At 34.0% G+C, this 14,252-nt stretch overlaps 1 protein-coding gene across 3 annotated transcripts in view; it reads left to right on the top strand.

The window, feature by feature from the left end:
• The window catches only part of LOC141847325 (uncharacterized), a 30,382-nt gene extending 16,130 nt beyond the window's left edge, over positions 1-14,252 (top strand). For all 3 annotated transcript variants that reach the window (XM_074735341.1, XM_074735340.1, XM_074735339.1), the window contains exons 26-51: positions 54-159; positions 247-342; positions 545-697; positions 1,660-1,839; positions 1,923-2,161; positions 2,243-2,363; positions 2,440-2,562; positions 4,165-4,209; positions 4,290-4,367; positions 4,437-4,553; positions 4,833-4,959; positions 6,052-6,155; positions 6,236-6,358; positions 6,474-6,560; positions 8,381-8,527; positions 8,603-8,704; positions 8,822-8,869; positions 8,988-9,131; positions 9,223-9,284; positions 9,677-9,830; positions 9,914-10,105; positions 10,218-10,322; positions 10,488-10,619; positions 11,572-11,811; positions 13,692-13,796; positions 13,901-14,252. In XM_074735341.1, coding sequence (XP_074591442.1) covers positions 54-159; positions 247-342; positions 545-697; positions 1,660-1,839; positions 1,923-2,161; positions 2,243-2,363; positions 2,440-2,562; positions 4,165-4,209; positions 4,290-4,367; positions 4,437-4,553; positions 4,833-4,959; positions 6,052-6,155; positions 6,236-6,358; positions 6,474-6,560; positions 8,381-8,527; positions 8,603-8,704; positions 8,822-8,869; positions 8,988-9,131; positions 9,223-9,284; positions 9,677-9,830; positions 9,914-10,105; positions 10,218-10,322; positions 10,488-10,619; positions 11,572-11,811; positions 13,692-13,796; positions 13,901-14,023 — 3,253 coding nt within the window. In that variant the 3' untranslated portion in view covers positions 14,024-14,252. The remainder of the gene's footprint in view (positions 1-53; positions 160-246; positions 343-544; positions 698-1,659; positions 1,840-1,922; positions 2,162-2,242; positions 2,364-2,439; positions 2,563-4,164; positions 4,210-4,289; positions 4,368-4,436; positions 4,554-4,832; positions 4,960-6,051; positions 6,156-6,235; positions 6,359-6,473; positions 6,561-8,380; positions 8,528-8,602; positions 8,705-8,821; positions 8,870-8,987; positions 9,132-9,222; positions 9,285-9,676; positions 9,831-9,913; positions 10,106-10,217; positions 10,323-10,487; positions 10,620-11,571; positions 11,812-13,691; positions 13,797-13,900) is intronic.

The following is a 14,252-nucleotide window of genomic DNA, read 5'->3' as shown; positions in this document are numbered from 1 at the left end:
TAAGCCTTTCACATCAATATCATGGTCTTGTGATATTTTTTTTGATATATCAGAATTATTCAAGTGGCAATGGATAAGGCCATAAGGGAAATTGTATCTCCTGTTATTCAGCGAAGTGTTACCATTGCTAGTAGGACAACCAAGGAACTTGTTTTGAAGGTTACTGTCTTTCTTCAGTAAATGTTATGCCCTAACTATTTTTTCTCTCACATTTTTTCTCCGATTCCATGTTCTCTTTTCTTTTAGGATTATTCCATGGAAACTGATGATGGTGTCATATCTCGTTCTGCCCATCTAATGGTCGGGACTCTAGCTGGAAGCTTGGCTCATGTGACTTGCAAGGTTCCTATGTTTTATTGCTAGGTTTATGGATCGTAGATCACCTGAGCGCTGTTTTCTACCTTTTCTTTTCTTAATTGCATTTGTATATTGTCTTGGAGTATTGATTTAATTTATGTAAAATATGCTGATTGACTAGCAGTGTTGCTCAGGATTGTTTATGTCTGTTTTCATGTTTTTGTGTTCTTAATCTTTGAATTACTAGGAACCTCTTCGTGTAGCCCTTTCAAGTAATTTAAGAGGTCTTCTTCAAGTTTTGAATGTGGCAAATGATCGGGTTGAGCAAATAGTTCAGATCCTCACAACTGATCATCTTGATCTTGGTTGTGCTGTAATTGAGAATGTAGCATCAGAGAAGGTACACAATTTCTCTTCTTTTTTACTTAGATGTTATGCACGATCTTGAGATGCACAATGCACATGTTTTTTTTCCTGCATTTCTTCATTTCTATGTTCTCCCTTGTTATTATATTGCAATGACGTACGAAAATATTTATTGCTTGTGATTCTGTAATTCTATTTTAGTTTGAATACATCCCTGTTTAAGTAATAGCCTAAAGCAAAATTTAAACAAATATCTGTTTTTTAGTATAGTTGCTCAAAATTAAATAAAATGGGGATAAGCTAAAGCAGATCTTTCAGACATTTGGTAATTGATAATATTATATAATCTGGCTCAGCTGAAAATTAACTCAACCTGAATTCTTCCTCGTGATAGGCTAATTTTACATGATTATTTAGGTTACCAAATACTGATTTTCAGAATAAATTTTGTGATAGAAGGATTGGATATAGACACAGAAAATGTCTTTAAAAATTAGTAAAATACTGAATATATTGGGTACAAAATTTATGGCAAATTTATGCTAGTACTTCTCTTAGAGTCGGCTTGGAGATGTATTGTTCTATGTTGTCTTTTATGCTCCACCAAATGAACATTCTTTCTGAGTTTATTTGGGTATGATGTGGTGCATGCTTTTGTTGTCTGCTTGCAACTCTATCAAATATTTGTTTCTGCAAATTTCTACTGGTTCTCTTGTTAGGCTGAACAACAGTTCTTAACATATAGCCTTTTGACTCTTATTGATATTTAGATCGTCCTATTTAAGATGTTAAAATATAGTAATTGTATCTTTCTGTGGAAGTATGACTACTGAGATTAATATTAACTATACTTATTCTAACTTAAATTTTTTTGAGATGCGCAAGGGATTTTAAAATGTGATTTCTTGATGTTATAAATTAATTACTTTGTTATTATGTTTTCTTGCAAATTACAACTATTGGAGCAACTTTTTGTTAAGGAATTTTCTTTGTTAGGCTGTTGAATTGATTGATGGAGAGATGGCCCCTTCATTGGCTGCCATGAGGAAACAAAGGGAAGCATCTGGACCTGCATATTTTGATGCCCTTTATGCACAAGGGCCGCTTTCACGAATTCCAGAGGCACTTCGGCCAAAGCCTGGCCACCTCTCCCTTTCACAACAGCGTGTCTATGATGTAAAATAAAAACCTGATGTTATTGCATGGTTAATAACATTTTGCTCAGCTCCTTTTATTTTTTATTCCCCATTTCCATGTAGGATTTTATCAAGAATATTTGGCAAAATCAATCTGGTCAGAATTCAACTGCTGCATCTCTTGGCCTTCCTGGTCTGGGCACTTCTGTGGGTAATTCTTCTCTGTCACGTGTGTATGATTCAAGTTCTGTTAGTGTCAGTTCCAATGTCTATGCCACTTCACAAGTAGCTCCCTTCAGCACGACTCAGCCCTTGGACCTTATCTCAGAAGAGTCAGAGCGAGGATCAGCACAACTACTTAGGTATTAATTAGTTACTTTGCAGTTAGTAAACTAACTTTCAAATTGTTGTGATAACACTTGTTTTTTAAAATATTCTTGCAGTGTCTCCCCAAATTATGGTGCTACTGATAGTCTTACCCAACATGGGGGTGAAATTAGTTCTGTTGCTTCTGTTGTTACTTCTGCAGATCTGCACACGATTGATCCAGCAGTTGCAACCAAAGTCGGTGTTGCAAACTATGATACTTTTTATCTGAAACTATGTACACACTCATTTTTTTCTTTTCTTTTTATATCAGGATTTGACGAATGTGGTGGCACCATCTGCTTCACTTGCTATGGATCGTCTGGGAGCTGCTATACCTGAATCATTGCTGAACACAGGGGAAGCTTTGGAGAAATACTTGCAAGTTGCTCAAAAGGTTCATTGATTCTACCTATGGTTGTATGCTAATGCAGTATTTCTACAGAAAATGATTTGCTCAAAATGGTCGTTAATTACATAGAGGTGGACTGATAAATTATATCCCATTTAGTGTTGCGTGAGATTTTTTGGTACATACTACTTGGAACTATGCAACTGTTACGTATGCCAAGTGGTTTACTAGAATTAGACTAAATTTGATTTATACAGGAGATTTGTAAACCCTAGTTGTATTACAGTGAAGTTTAAAACTCATACTTTTAGGATCACCTCTAATGATATTTGGAATCAATCATTTAAGCACTAACGCTGTTGTATTCAAATAAAAATGGACAATTGGAAATTTTCAATTTTCTGAAATCAAATGTTTCTTGTATGCTTGTGCATTATTATTTGTTATGCGATGGGTGCAAATGCGAGTAATCATGGTTTCTTGTTTGTTCATTATTCTGTATTTAAGTAAGATGCTCATTAAATAATTGTTATGCAATTTTATCGTATAAATGGGAGAACATGTGTGTTGCAAGGATTTGGATCTTCTGATTTTTTTCCTGTACCAGATACAATTAGTAAGTTATCAGTACACAAGGATTATGTTGATGTAATTCTCATTGTAGTCCCTCTCTTTTTCTATCTTTTTTTTTCAATGAGCTTAGGTATAAGCATCAGTGATATATTTAAGTGCAGAGCAAATGGTACACTGGTAAGTGTATTAATCTATATTCTCGTTGATGCGCTTGGACTATGATCCCTTGCTTTTAGTGGACGATCGTGTAAACCTTCTGCCCAGTATTGCATTTAGAAAGAGAAATGACTACTTGTCTTTGGTGACACCTTAAAGGGCTTAAAACTAACTTGAATTGGATCCAAATTGTGAATTTCTGTCTTGTTTGTTGTGTTATTGATTGAATGTGGCATGGACCTTGGGGAGGAATCGGGTGCGTGCATGACTTAGACACAGAAGAAATGTTGGTCAAAGTGATATGTAGAAACCATTAACTACTTACTATTATTTTATCCGATTATGAAACTTCTTTTGATTGAAAGAGGGAACTCATGAAAGAGTTAAGAGGGGTAGCTATACAAAATAAGAGATCAAGATCATTTTGACTATCATAAACATGTGTTTTTTTTTCTGAGGTTTTCGATGTAATGCTGGTGCAATTAGTTAGAAGATAGACATTATCTGTTTCTTTGCTTTGTGCATTTAGATTGCATTTACTTTTAAAAAATTTACACATCCTTCACGGAAAAAAAGATAATTTGAAAATTGGAAATAAAGAAAATCTGATCGACCTTTGCAATAAAGAACAATTTTGAAAAAAAATCTGATTATTCTTTGAAAATTCATATCAATGATAGTTTTTCTTTCTTCCAACACATGATTGGAAAATATTTTCTCAACAAATGCTGCCTTATTTTCTCTCTAATGTTGGATCAGATTTTCTTCTCACCCTTCAAATTACTCTAGAATTTTAGCATTGTTGACTTATTTATTGTTAATTTGCATCTTATTTAATTTAGATCTTATTCAAGATTTTTCCAAAGCTTCAGTTAATAATTTTTCCACTACGATTATAATTACACAAAATTCTTTCAGTTGGAAGCCATGATTGCTGCAGATGCCAGAGACATGGAAATTCAGGTTAGTTTGTCTCTTTTCTTTGTCAACACTTATTTTATTTTTTTCTTCCTGCTGTTTACTTTTTTCATAAATGTATTTAGGGAGTGGTTGCTGATGTGCCAGAGATCATCTTGAAATGTGAAAGTCGAGATGAAGCCTCCTTAGCTATAGCCCAAAAGGTTTGTCGATTGTTTGAGTAGCTTGCAAGAATTTTAGGTATAATATAATAACATTGCTGGGTAATTCAGGTTTTCAAGAGCTTGTATGAAAATGCATCAAATGCTCTCCATATTGCTTCCCATCTAGCAATTCTGGCCGCCATACGAGATGTTTGCAAACTTGTTGTCAAAGAATTGACAAGCTGGGTACGCGCCCACTGTTAGCTCTGTGTTGGACATTTTTGTTGAACCTTTCTTTGATAATATCAATACAATGTCATTCATAATTAGCCTTTTCTTATTTGAGGTTTGGTTTGAAGAACATAGTAGATTTATAAACTGTAGCCAATTTTGACAATATAAAAATATTTATTAATGTGACTGTCATGTTCTGTTTTATTTCTCATTTATATTCCATTTGAATTGAATAATTTTAGTTTTGGAGTCAGATTGCACTTAGTTTTTATTCCTATAATTTTTTTCCAGGTAATTTACTCTGATGACGAACGAAAGTTTAACAAAGAGATAACCGTGGGCCTTATTCGTTCTGAGTTGCTCAACCTTGCTGAATACAACATCCATTTGGCTAAACTTATAGGCGGGGGAAGGAATAGTACGTCAAAAAACTAGCTATTCATTTTGATGTTGGATAATTTTTTACTGTAGATGATGCTTGTGACTAAGCGCCAAATTACATTGTGACGTCCATAAAGGATGAATTTGGTTTGTGAAGCCAGAGGAGATTTTTGTTGTTTCTTAATTGGGGGCATATACTGAATCATGCTTCTTGAATCTACTTAAAAGAAATAAAACTTAGTACCTTCTCCATCACTTGGTACTGCCACCTATTACTGCATATATATTCTTAGTGATTTGATTCATCTTTGGCTTTTACGAGGAAAAAAACATAATGCAAAAATATTGTTTGAAATTAAATTGTTTTGTTGCTGGTCATTAACATTATTAATTAGAGTTTCTGAAAGATGACTTCATCTGAGTAACTTATAGGCAACCATGCAATTCCTCTATCAACTATGTTAATCTATAGTATTTAGGTCTTTCTCTCCCTTCTCTCCCCAACTTGTTTTGTGTAAAGGTCTTTATCATCTACCCTTCTACCGAGCCCTTTTCTCGGTTCCCCTAGTCCCATCTTTGATTTATTCATTTTGAATTCATTGGACAGATAACTTTTATTTCTTCTCTCTGTGATTCTCTTTTATCCCTTCACTCCCATTAGAAAATTTATTATTCATTAGAAAAGCTTATTATATGCTGTTTATCTTTCAATGTTTTCTGTTATACACACACACACACACACACACACTTTAATAGGAAATCAAACAACCCTTGCTGTCTACTTCTCATAGTGAACTTGCACTTATAGTGCAGCAGAATAATGCATGTCTGTTGAATATTTCAACTTGATTATAAAGGTTTATACCTGCTTAAACAAGTAAGCTTTTTATTCTATAATTTGAATGTAATCACCTGCTTATTAATCACCTTTCCCACTATTAAACATGAAGCAAAACCTTGAAGATGGATTATAACTTTGTCTTCCTTTTTTGGTCAAGTGCCTTGTTAATGCCTTTGAAATTTTGAGATTGGTTCCTCAATTCACTGTATACTTTAGACAATAGAAGTGGTGTCAAAAGCATTGGCAAATCTTGAATTCTGGGGACTAAACCATTCTGTTCATTCACAGAGCCTGCAACTGAGTTTGCTATATCCCTTGTGCAAACTTTGGTAATTCAGGAACCTGGTGTAAGCATGTCAGAGCTGTACAATCTCATTGAGGCTTTGTCAAAGGTACTTTAATTTTCTTCTGATCAATTTCTATTTTCTCCAAAAATTTGTGGAATTTCTCTATGTTATTTATGTTCTTGCAGTTGGCTATGAAGCCTGGGTCACCAGAATCATTGCAACAGTTAGTTGAGATTGCTAAGAGTAATGTAAGTTCTTCTTTATCTGGGAACAGAGAAGAAAAGATCAAGCAATTCAAAGATAAGAAGGTATTTCTTCATAAATTAAGTCAGCAAAGTGCTTTCATCTGATGCTCACATTTTCAGCAAGATGTTAATTTGCATCATGTGCAACATTCAACTTCTTAAACCTTTCTTTTAGCAGGGTCTTTCTGGTCTTTCCTTGACAAACAGGGAGGAGCTTGATTCTAATGAGCCATCACCTGCTGATCCTGCTGGTTTTCGTGAGCAGGTATTCAATCATATACTTGTTTGTTTTTTATGCTTATGTTATCGTGTTCATTTAGATTGAATCTTTATCGTAAGCTAGTGAAGAATAAAGTGAAATGCTCTCATATGTTGGTAGGTCTGTACCATTTACCAGTTCTCTAGTATGATCACAATAATTTCATATGGCTCTAATTCTTTTCTTCTTCCTCTGTTCTACCTAATTGGCTGACCTTTTCTTGCTTCTTCTGTGACCTATCTATTTTTTATCTCTTTTTCTCTCTCAGCTTTCTTTACTTTTGCTTTCAAGCAACACGATATGTTTGACTGCATTTGCATGAAATTGTTTGGTTGGTAATGTCTTGGTCTCTTCCACCATGCTTCTTTCTCTATTCCATCTCTGTTCTGTAGCATCCTTGCTTCATTTGTTGCCCTGCTGATTCTCTAAGTTTAGCTGAAATTGTTTTAAGTTCAGGCACCTTGTAATTTCTGACACTTAATTCTTTCTGTCATGTGGTGGTGTGAACTTTAATGATGATTTTTCTTTTTTAGAAACTGAATAAAAGCACTGTTTCATTATCTAAATATATTCCTCTTTGATTTTTGTCTCAATGTTTATTATCTTGATGCTTAAACGTTTTTATCTAGTCAGGGACACGTTTATCGGTAGTTTAGATCTCCTGCTGTATCAGGTGTTATACAATGAGATGCTTCATTCTGACAATATTTCTAGGTGGCCATACCTAGATTTTTTTCTTACTTGTGCTGAGATACATGTCAATCTAAGCGATAGAAATCTTAATATTAGAGGCACAAAACTCAGGATGGAAAATAGTTTGATGCAGGTCACTTAAAGCTTGAGAGGATATAAAACAAGATTAACATTTTGGAAAAAGATTATTCAATTATTAGCCTATGCACTTACAGCTCACTTACTATTTAGTTTAGAAATTATGACAAGAATATGAACATAACTCATAGTTCGAGTTATACATTTTTTAAAGCATCTCATAATTAGAAAATTCTCAAATATTTGTTATTATTAGTATAAATGAGTAGGACACATTGTTAAGTCAAATAAATAAATAAATAAAAGTTGGCAATATTTGCAGACTTAGTTAAGTCTTTGTTTTTTAATCTGTATACAGGCTTCAACAACAAATTAAGCAGAGATTGGCAAACATCATATTTGTCAGAAGGCGGTGGGTAGGATTGACAATAATATGAAACCATGAAAGTTGAATATTATAACCTTATTAAAGCAAATTATAGTGAGATATATTTTGTTAGGAGATTTACTGAGAGTTGATGGTTAGATACTAAAAATTATGCCAATTGGATAATGTAAACTGTTAATTATTCCTAAGTCATCACAGTCAGACTAGGATTGACAATAATATGAGACCATGATAGTTCAATATTATAACCTTATTAAAGCAAATTATAGGGGTATATATTTTGTTAGGAGATTTACCGAGAGTGGATGATTAAATACTAAAAGATTGTGCCAGTAGGATAATGTAAACTGTTAATTATTCCTAAGCCTAAGTCATCACAGTCAGACTAGTCCTGACCTGTTTTGTGTTTTAATATCATTCAGCACTCCAATATAGTTCTGTCATGGGAGCAAAATCCTGTACCTGAACATATATTTAAAACCTTAATATTAATTCTTAAGAACTTAACATCAACTCAGGACTCTTTGGCCTAAAACTGTTCTAATTCTTTATATTATCAATTTTGGAAACTATTTGTTAGATATGTCATCTTCTCTCTGGATGCTTCCTTTTTTTTTTCTGGACACTGATCTTGTTGCTGCTGAAAATTTCTTTGAATATGATACAGATTGCAACCTACTTTGCTGATTGGTGCCGGATTTGTGAACTTCCCACGACAAATGAATCAACCTACAGTCATTACATTTCTCAGCTGCAACAAAATGGTTTACTAAAGGGTGATGATATCACAGATCGTTTTTTCCGTGTTTTCACGGTAATACAAGTGTTTCCTTCAGTTTTGGTTTTAGCATATGTTGTTTGGTTTGCTAATTCCTACAGCATATTTTAGGAGTTATCTGTCGCTTACTGTAAAGTTGTGCATGAACAATCACAACTGCTATCTTTTTTCTCAATTGATTCATATGCTAAGCTTGTGGTTCTTGTGTTAAAGGTATGTTCACTTGCTGTTAACTTTTTGTCAGATTTGCTTCTTGTTGAGCATGTTTAATTATGCAGCTACTTTTCTTGTAGCATATTGTATGGAAAATAACTTTTTATTTTTATTTAGTACTGTTCTATGGATCAGGGATCAACTAAAGCTCTTCTGCTTCCCAAGGTTAATTTCAAACTTCAGTTATCTTTTTTTTTTTTTTTTTTTTTTTTTGCTTCTGTTAACTATTTACTCTGGCAAAAGTTCATGTTTAACTATTTTGTCAATACTTATTTTTGGACAGATTTTATCTGTTATTGTAAGAGTCATCCAAAAGGATGCAGAAGAGAAAAGGTTTTCCTTCAGCCCAAGACCATATTTCAGATTGTTTATCAATTGGCTTTTGGATCTAACTTCCCCTGACATAGTTGATAGTGTTAACTTTCAGGTTCAGATGTTTATGTTATTGTACTTTAATCTTTTATTTTGAGTCTGTCTTTCCACAGCGTGGTTTATCTCATGTTGAAGTGTAACTGCAGGTGTTGACATCTTTCTCAAATGCTTTCCATGCATTGCAGCCGTTAAAAGTTCCTGGATGGAGGTGTGTCACTTCACCTATTCAGAAAACTAATTATGCATATATTTCATAGATTCTATGATTCTTGAAATAGTTCAACATTGTAAAACATATATTGGACTATGTGTTATCTCCTTATGTCATGTTCTGTCTAATGACATTTGCTAGGGAATCTGGGCACCTTGATCTAGCCTGACATTAGGCTAGAGATGTTTCTCTGATTAGTTTGGTAGTCACTTAAATTTTTCATAATAATCTCACTTTATTTATGAATTGATGTAAATGTTTAATTTTTTTTTTGCATCCATTTATAGAAATATTTGACAATTTTCTATCTTCCACACAACTTGAGCTGACCAAATTAACAATTCAATCGTTTTATGTTTATATCCCTCTTCTGTCTCATGCTCTTACAGCTTTGCATGGCTTGAGTTGGTGAGTCACAGAAGCTTCATGCCAAAATTGCTCACATGCAATGCGCCCAAGGGTTGGCCATTCTTCCAGCGCTTGCTTGTTGATTTACTCAAGTTCATGGAGCCATACTTGAGAAATGCTGAACTTTCAGAATCGGTTTGTTTATTTTTTGTTTTCTTATTTTTGTTTGAAAGAAATTAACCCAACTCATATCATTGCCTTGGTGTGTGATACTGTAGGTGCAACTTTTATATAAAGGGACTCTTAGAGTGCTGCTTGTTCTGCTTCATGATTTTCCTGAGTTTCTCTGTGATTATCACTTTAGTTTCTGTGATGTGATTCCTTCAAGTTGCATCCAAATGCGAAATGTCATTCTAAGTGCTTTTCCCCGTAATATGCGGCTTCCTGATCCATCAACTCCCAACTTAAAGGTTGCTATTTCATGAAATGATGCTTTTTTTTTTTTTTTGCAAATATTTTGGTGCATAGAGCAAGAGAAAGAAATTACATATGACCTTCATTGGTTTTGTTGTTTTTCTGCAGATTGACCTGCTTCCAGAAATCAGCCAAGCACCTCGTATTCTCTCTGATGTGGATGGTATTTTAAAAGCAAAACAAATCAAATCTGATATTGATGAGTACCTTAAGGTAGGCGGTTAAACTGGTTTATTGCTATGGATATTACTAAATTGCGATCTATGTTCGTCATAGGACATGTTCTTCCTTTTTTCATACTAATTCCTAGTTTAAACTTGAACTTAAACGTTAGCTGTAAGTATAATTGTTCCATGCTCTTTTCATGTAATGATGCAGACATCTGAAGTATCCTCGTTCATAAATGAACTGATTCCAAGATTGCTGCTTCCTCAAAGTGAAGCAAACCTGGCTGGGACCCGTTATAATGTACCTTTGATCAACTCACTTGTGCTTTACATTGGTATGCAGGTAATTGTTTCTTTCCATACTTCTAGTTCAAGTAAAACTTGGCTTTGGGGTATTTCTGCCACTATTTTAATCTAGAAAATATAAAATAAAATATGTATGTTCTTCATCCCTGCAAATCTTTCTCTGCCATTGGTCGAGTTGTTTCAATATTTTCAAAAAAGGAACCCACTTGTGATAATGTTAGAGAATATTGATTTCAGTAGATCAACATACCTTAGAGTTATAAACAACATATAATCTAGTGGGCTTGTGTGCATATATGTAAGTAGTAAAAAAAAGTTCCTTTATCTTGGTCTTTTCTCTCTAATTTTGCTGAGAGCTCTTTTTTTTCACATGTAGTAAAAGAATTTGGATCCTATGGATTTCTTAAGCTGTCATTTTCACATGCATTACTTGTTGAAAGAATTATAGATGTGGTTTTCCATTCACTGGGAGCTTTATAGTTTTTTATCTGGTTCATACCCATGCTAGACACTCAGACTCCAACATCCAAGTTGGCACCTGACGCTTCTATTGCTCCTGTATTTATTATTATCATTATTATTATTAAAAAAAAGCCATGTCAAAACTCTGGGTACTTGCTTTAGTTGGATCCTTTTCAATTTCATTTTATTGATCTATTTTATCTACATAAACTAAGCAAAAATAATGTGAAGCATCTTCATATCTAGTCTATTCCTACAAATATGCAAGTGAAATTGAACTAGTATACTCAATTACTCATTGCATGCAATTCTTAAGTGAAACTGAACTAGTATACTCAATTACTCATTGCATGCAATTCTTATCCAACATTGGTGTGTGGAAGGATCATTTTTTTAAAAATACACTTGGTCATGATGCATTTTTTGTGTTTGATTTCTACTTGCATTTCTTTTAAATTTTGATGGGTAAGATTTGGTTCTTCAATATTTTTTCTCTATTTTTACATGGGATTTTTTTTGTGCCACAGGCTACACAATTGCTACAGAACAAATCTACTGCATCCACCCAACAAGTGAATCACAATGGCCCATTGGATCTTTACCTAGTTAGCACACCCATGGAAATTTTTCAGAGTTTAATCAATAACCTAGACTCTGAAGGACGTTACCTCTTACTTAATGCAGTTGCTAATCAACTGCGGTACCCTAATAACCACACACATTACTTTTCTTTTGTCCTGCTGTACTTATTTGCGGAGTCCAAACAGGTTAGGCTATGTTATTTCATTTTATTTTCTTCTGGTAAATAGTTTAATGGCTTTCAATGACTTTTTATTTCCAATATGTTTACTTGATAAATTATGGCTTTTGTTCTTTTTTTGACAACTTATGATGAGGCTAGCATTTCCAGTAGGACCACTAGTAAGACTAAGGGATTCATTATTTCATTAAGCAAGGAAGGACCCCAAAGAAAATGAAGAAAATCACATAAAATTTTACTTGCAAAAGGTTCCTTTTTTGTATGATGGTAATGACTGATTGAAAATCTGCACCATTCTTGAAGTAGTCGCCTCCCTTTTTTTCCTTTTAATCAAACTAACTAATATTGGCGCACATAACCTTTTCCACTACTTCATCTTGTTTCCTCTTCCCCTTTCATTTCCTATCTATCCCTCCTTGTAAAAAAGCCATAATATTGCAAAGCAGGCTAAGCATCTTCAGGTGTATAAAAGATACTATAAAAAAAGACGTAAAGACTTCCAAAATAACATTTTTAAATTGCATTTACTAATTGTGATTACTTTCAATGCATAATATTTCATGTAAAATTTAGGCATTTCTAGCCTTTGTAACAATTCTACCAGTAAAAATATAGGAAGATAGCAAACAGAATAAGCATTTTGTGGTGAACAGAGGATAAGAGAATGTGAAAACTACCACACATCAAAACTCACTAGGGACAGTTCAAACATGACACTTTCATGTGAGTTGAAAAAGAGTAGAATATGGAGATGCAACTGTGATAACACAAGCATGTGAGAGGTAGAATTTTAAGTTTTATCTTGTCTTGAGGTGTTTCCACCAAATGCTCATGACATCTACGTTGCTTAGTGCCAGAGACGAGAATCCTTGCTGCATCCACCTCCTTTGCCTGTCAGAACCTCATGAGCTCTTGTAGAATAATTAAATGTTATCAAAATGTAAACCAGTTCACAACTTTGGTGTTTGTTCTCTTCGTTACCTCAAAGTTTTCTTGTTGGACACCCCTCCTTTCAGATATTCATACTCGAGTACGAGTAACATAGGCTCACAGCTTATAGAAAATTATTGGATGTTTTAAAGTATATTGATTGATTGTGCACTGCTGATGATATATATAAAAAAAAGGGCAGCCCGGTGCACGAGGCTCCCGCTAAGATATTAATAACCTTGCCTTTGGCAGAAGGAAACCCGTGACCTCTAGGTCACATGGCAAAATTGCTGCTCCCCTTCTCCTGATGATATATATCTAAGATATTAATAATCTAGAAAGATTTTTAAAAAATCTGCAATTGACTAATCCCAAAATACATAAGAATAATTATAAGTTTCTGTAGTCATTCTTAGCCTTCAAAGTTTCTTTACATATCATCATTATCATCATCCAGCCAAAGTTTTTTACCTATCAAAACAAGAACATGTACAATAAATCTTAAATGTCAATATTTTTTGGAAAAGTTGTGTATATAATTTGTAGTAGCTTGCATATACGATGCAGACCTATGACTAATCTTATTTAACTTGTTTTGTTTCGAAATGAGATGCTGCGTTATGCTTCCTGTATTTGTGGCCATATAACATCAGCAGCAAAATAAAATAATTTTAGGTTATTTTATATGCGCAATTGAATCTCTAGGAAAATAAGGTTTTTCCTTTTCTCTGACCTAATTGTGCTCAAGGAAGCTGCTACTTTTTTGATGATTTAACAAAGTTGATCATTGTGATACCCTTCTATTCGTGTGTTAACACTGCAGTAGCAAAATCAATCTTGCGTTGTCTATTACCACTATTTACTTCAATATTTGTTGTTGTCATAATACTCTCTGAAGCACTTTCTAACTGGTTTTGCCGGCGGATGGCAGCTTACTCTTTTTCCATATAATTGCAGGATAGTAGCATCCAGGAGCAGATAACACGAGTGCTGTTGGAGCGATTGATTGTTAATCGCCCCCATCCCTGGGGTTTACTCATCACTTTCATTGAACTGATCAGGGTATTCTTTCTTTCAAAGTTCCACTTTCTGCTAGGTCACCCTCCCACCTGGGATCTCAGTATGTACCTGTATATACTAATTATTGCCTATATGTATACTTACAGAACCAGCGGTATGACTTTTGGAATTGTTCATTCACAAGATGCGCTCCAGAGATTGAGAAGTTGTTCGAGTCTGTGTCGAGGACCTGTGTTGGTCCTAAAGCAATGAACGACGCAATGGTATGAGGTAGTATCCGAGATGGTGGTCATTGATATACATGCCAAATGTTTTGTATGTATCAGATGTACATGGAGATATCAACCGAAACATTTGAGAAATATTGCCAACCATATCACTTCAAGGGTATCTGTATGTTTGAGATTCATTCGTATAGTTTCTAAGTTTTTATCTTCATGTATGTATGTTATATAAAGTATCTCTATTGGTTTTAAATATATGATAAATTTTAGATTA

The sequence above is a fragment of the Curcuma longa genome, chromosome 16 (assembly GCF_044706935.1).
Source record: "Curcuma longa cultivar G26 ecotype Majalengka, Jawa Barat chromosome 16, ITB_CL_G26_1.1, whole genome shotgun sequence".
Lineage (NCBI taxonomy): Eukaryota > Viridiplantae > Streptophyta > Magnoliopsida > Zingiberales > Zingiberaceae > Curcuma > Curcuma longa.
This window is presented reverse-complemented; position numbering and strand designations above follow the sequence as displayed.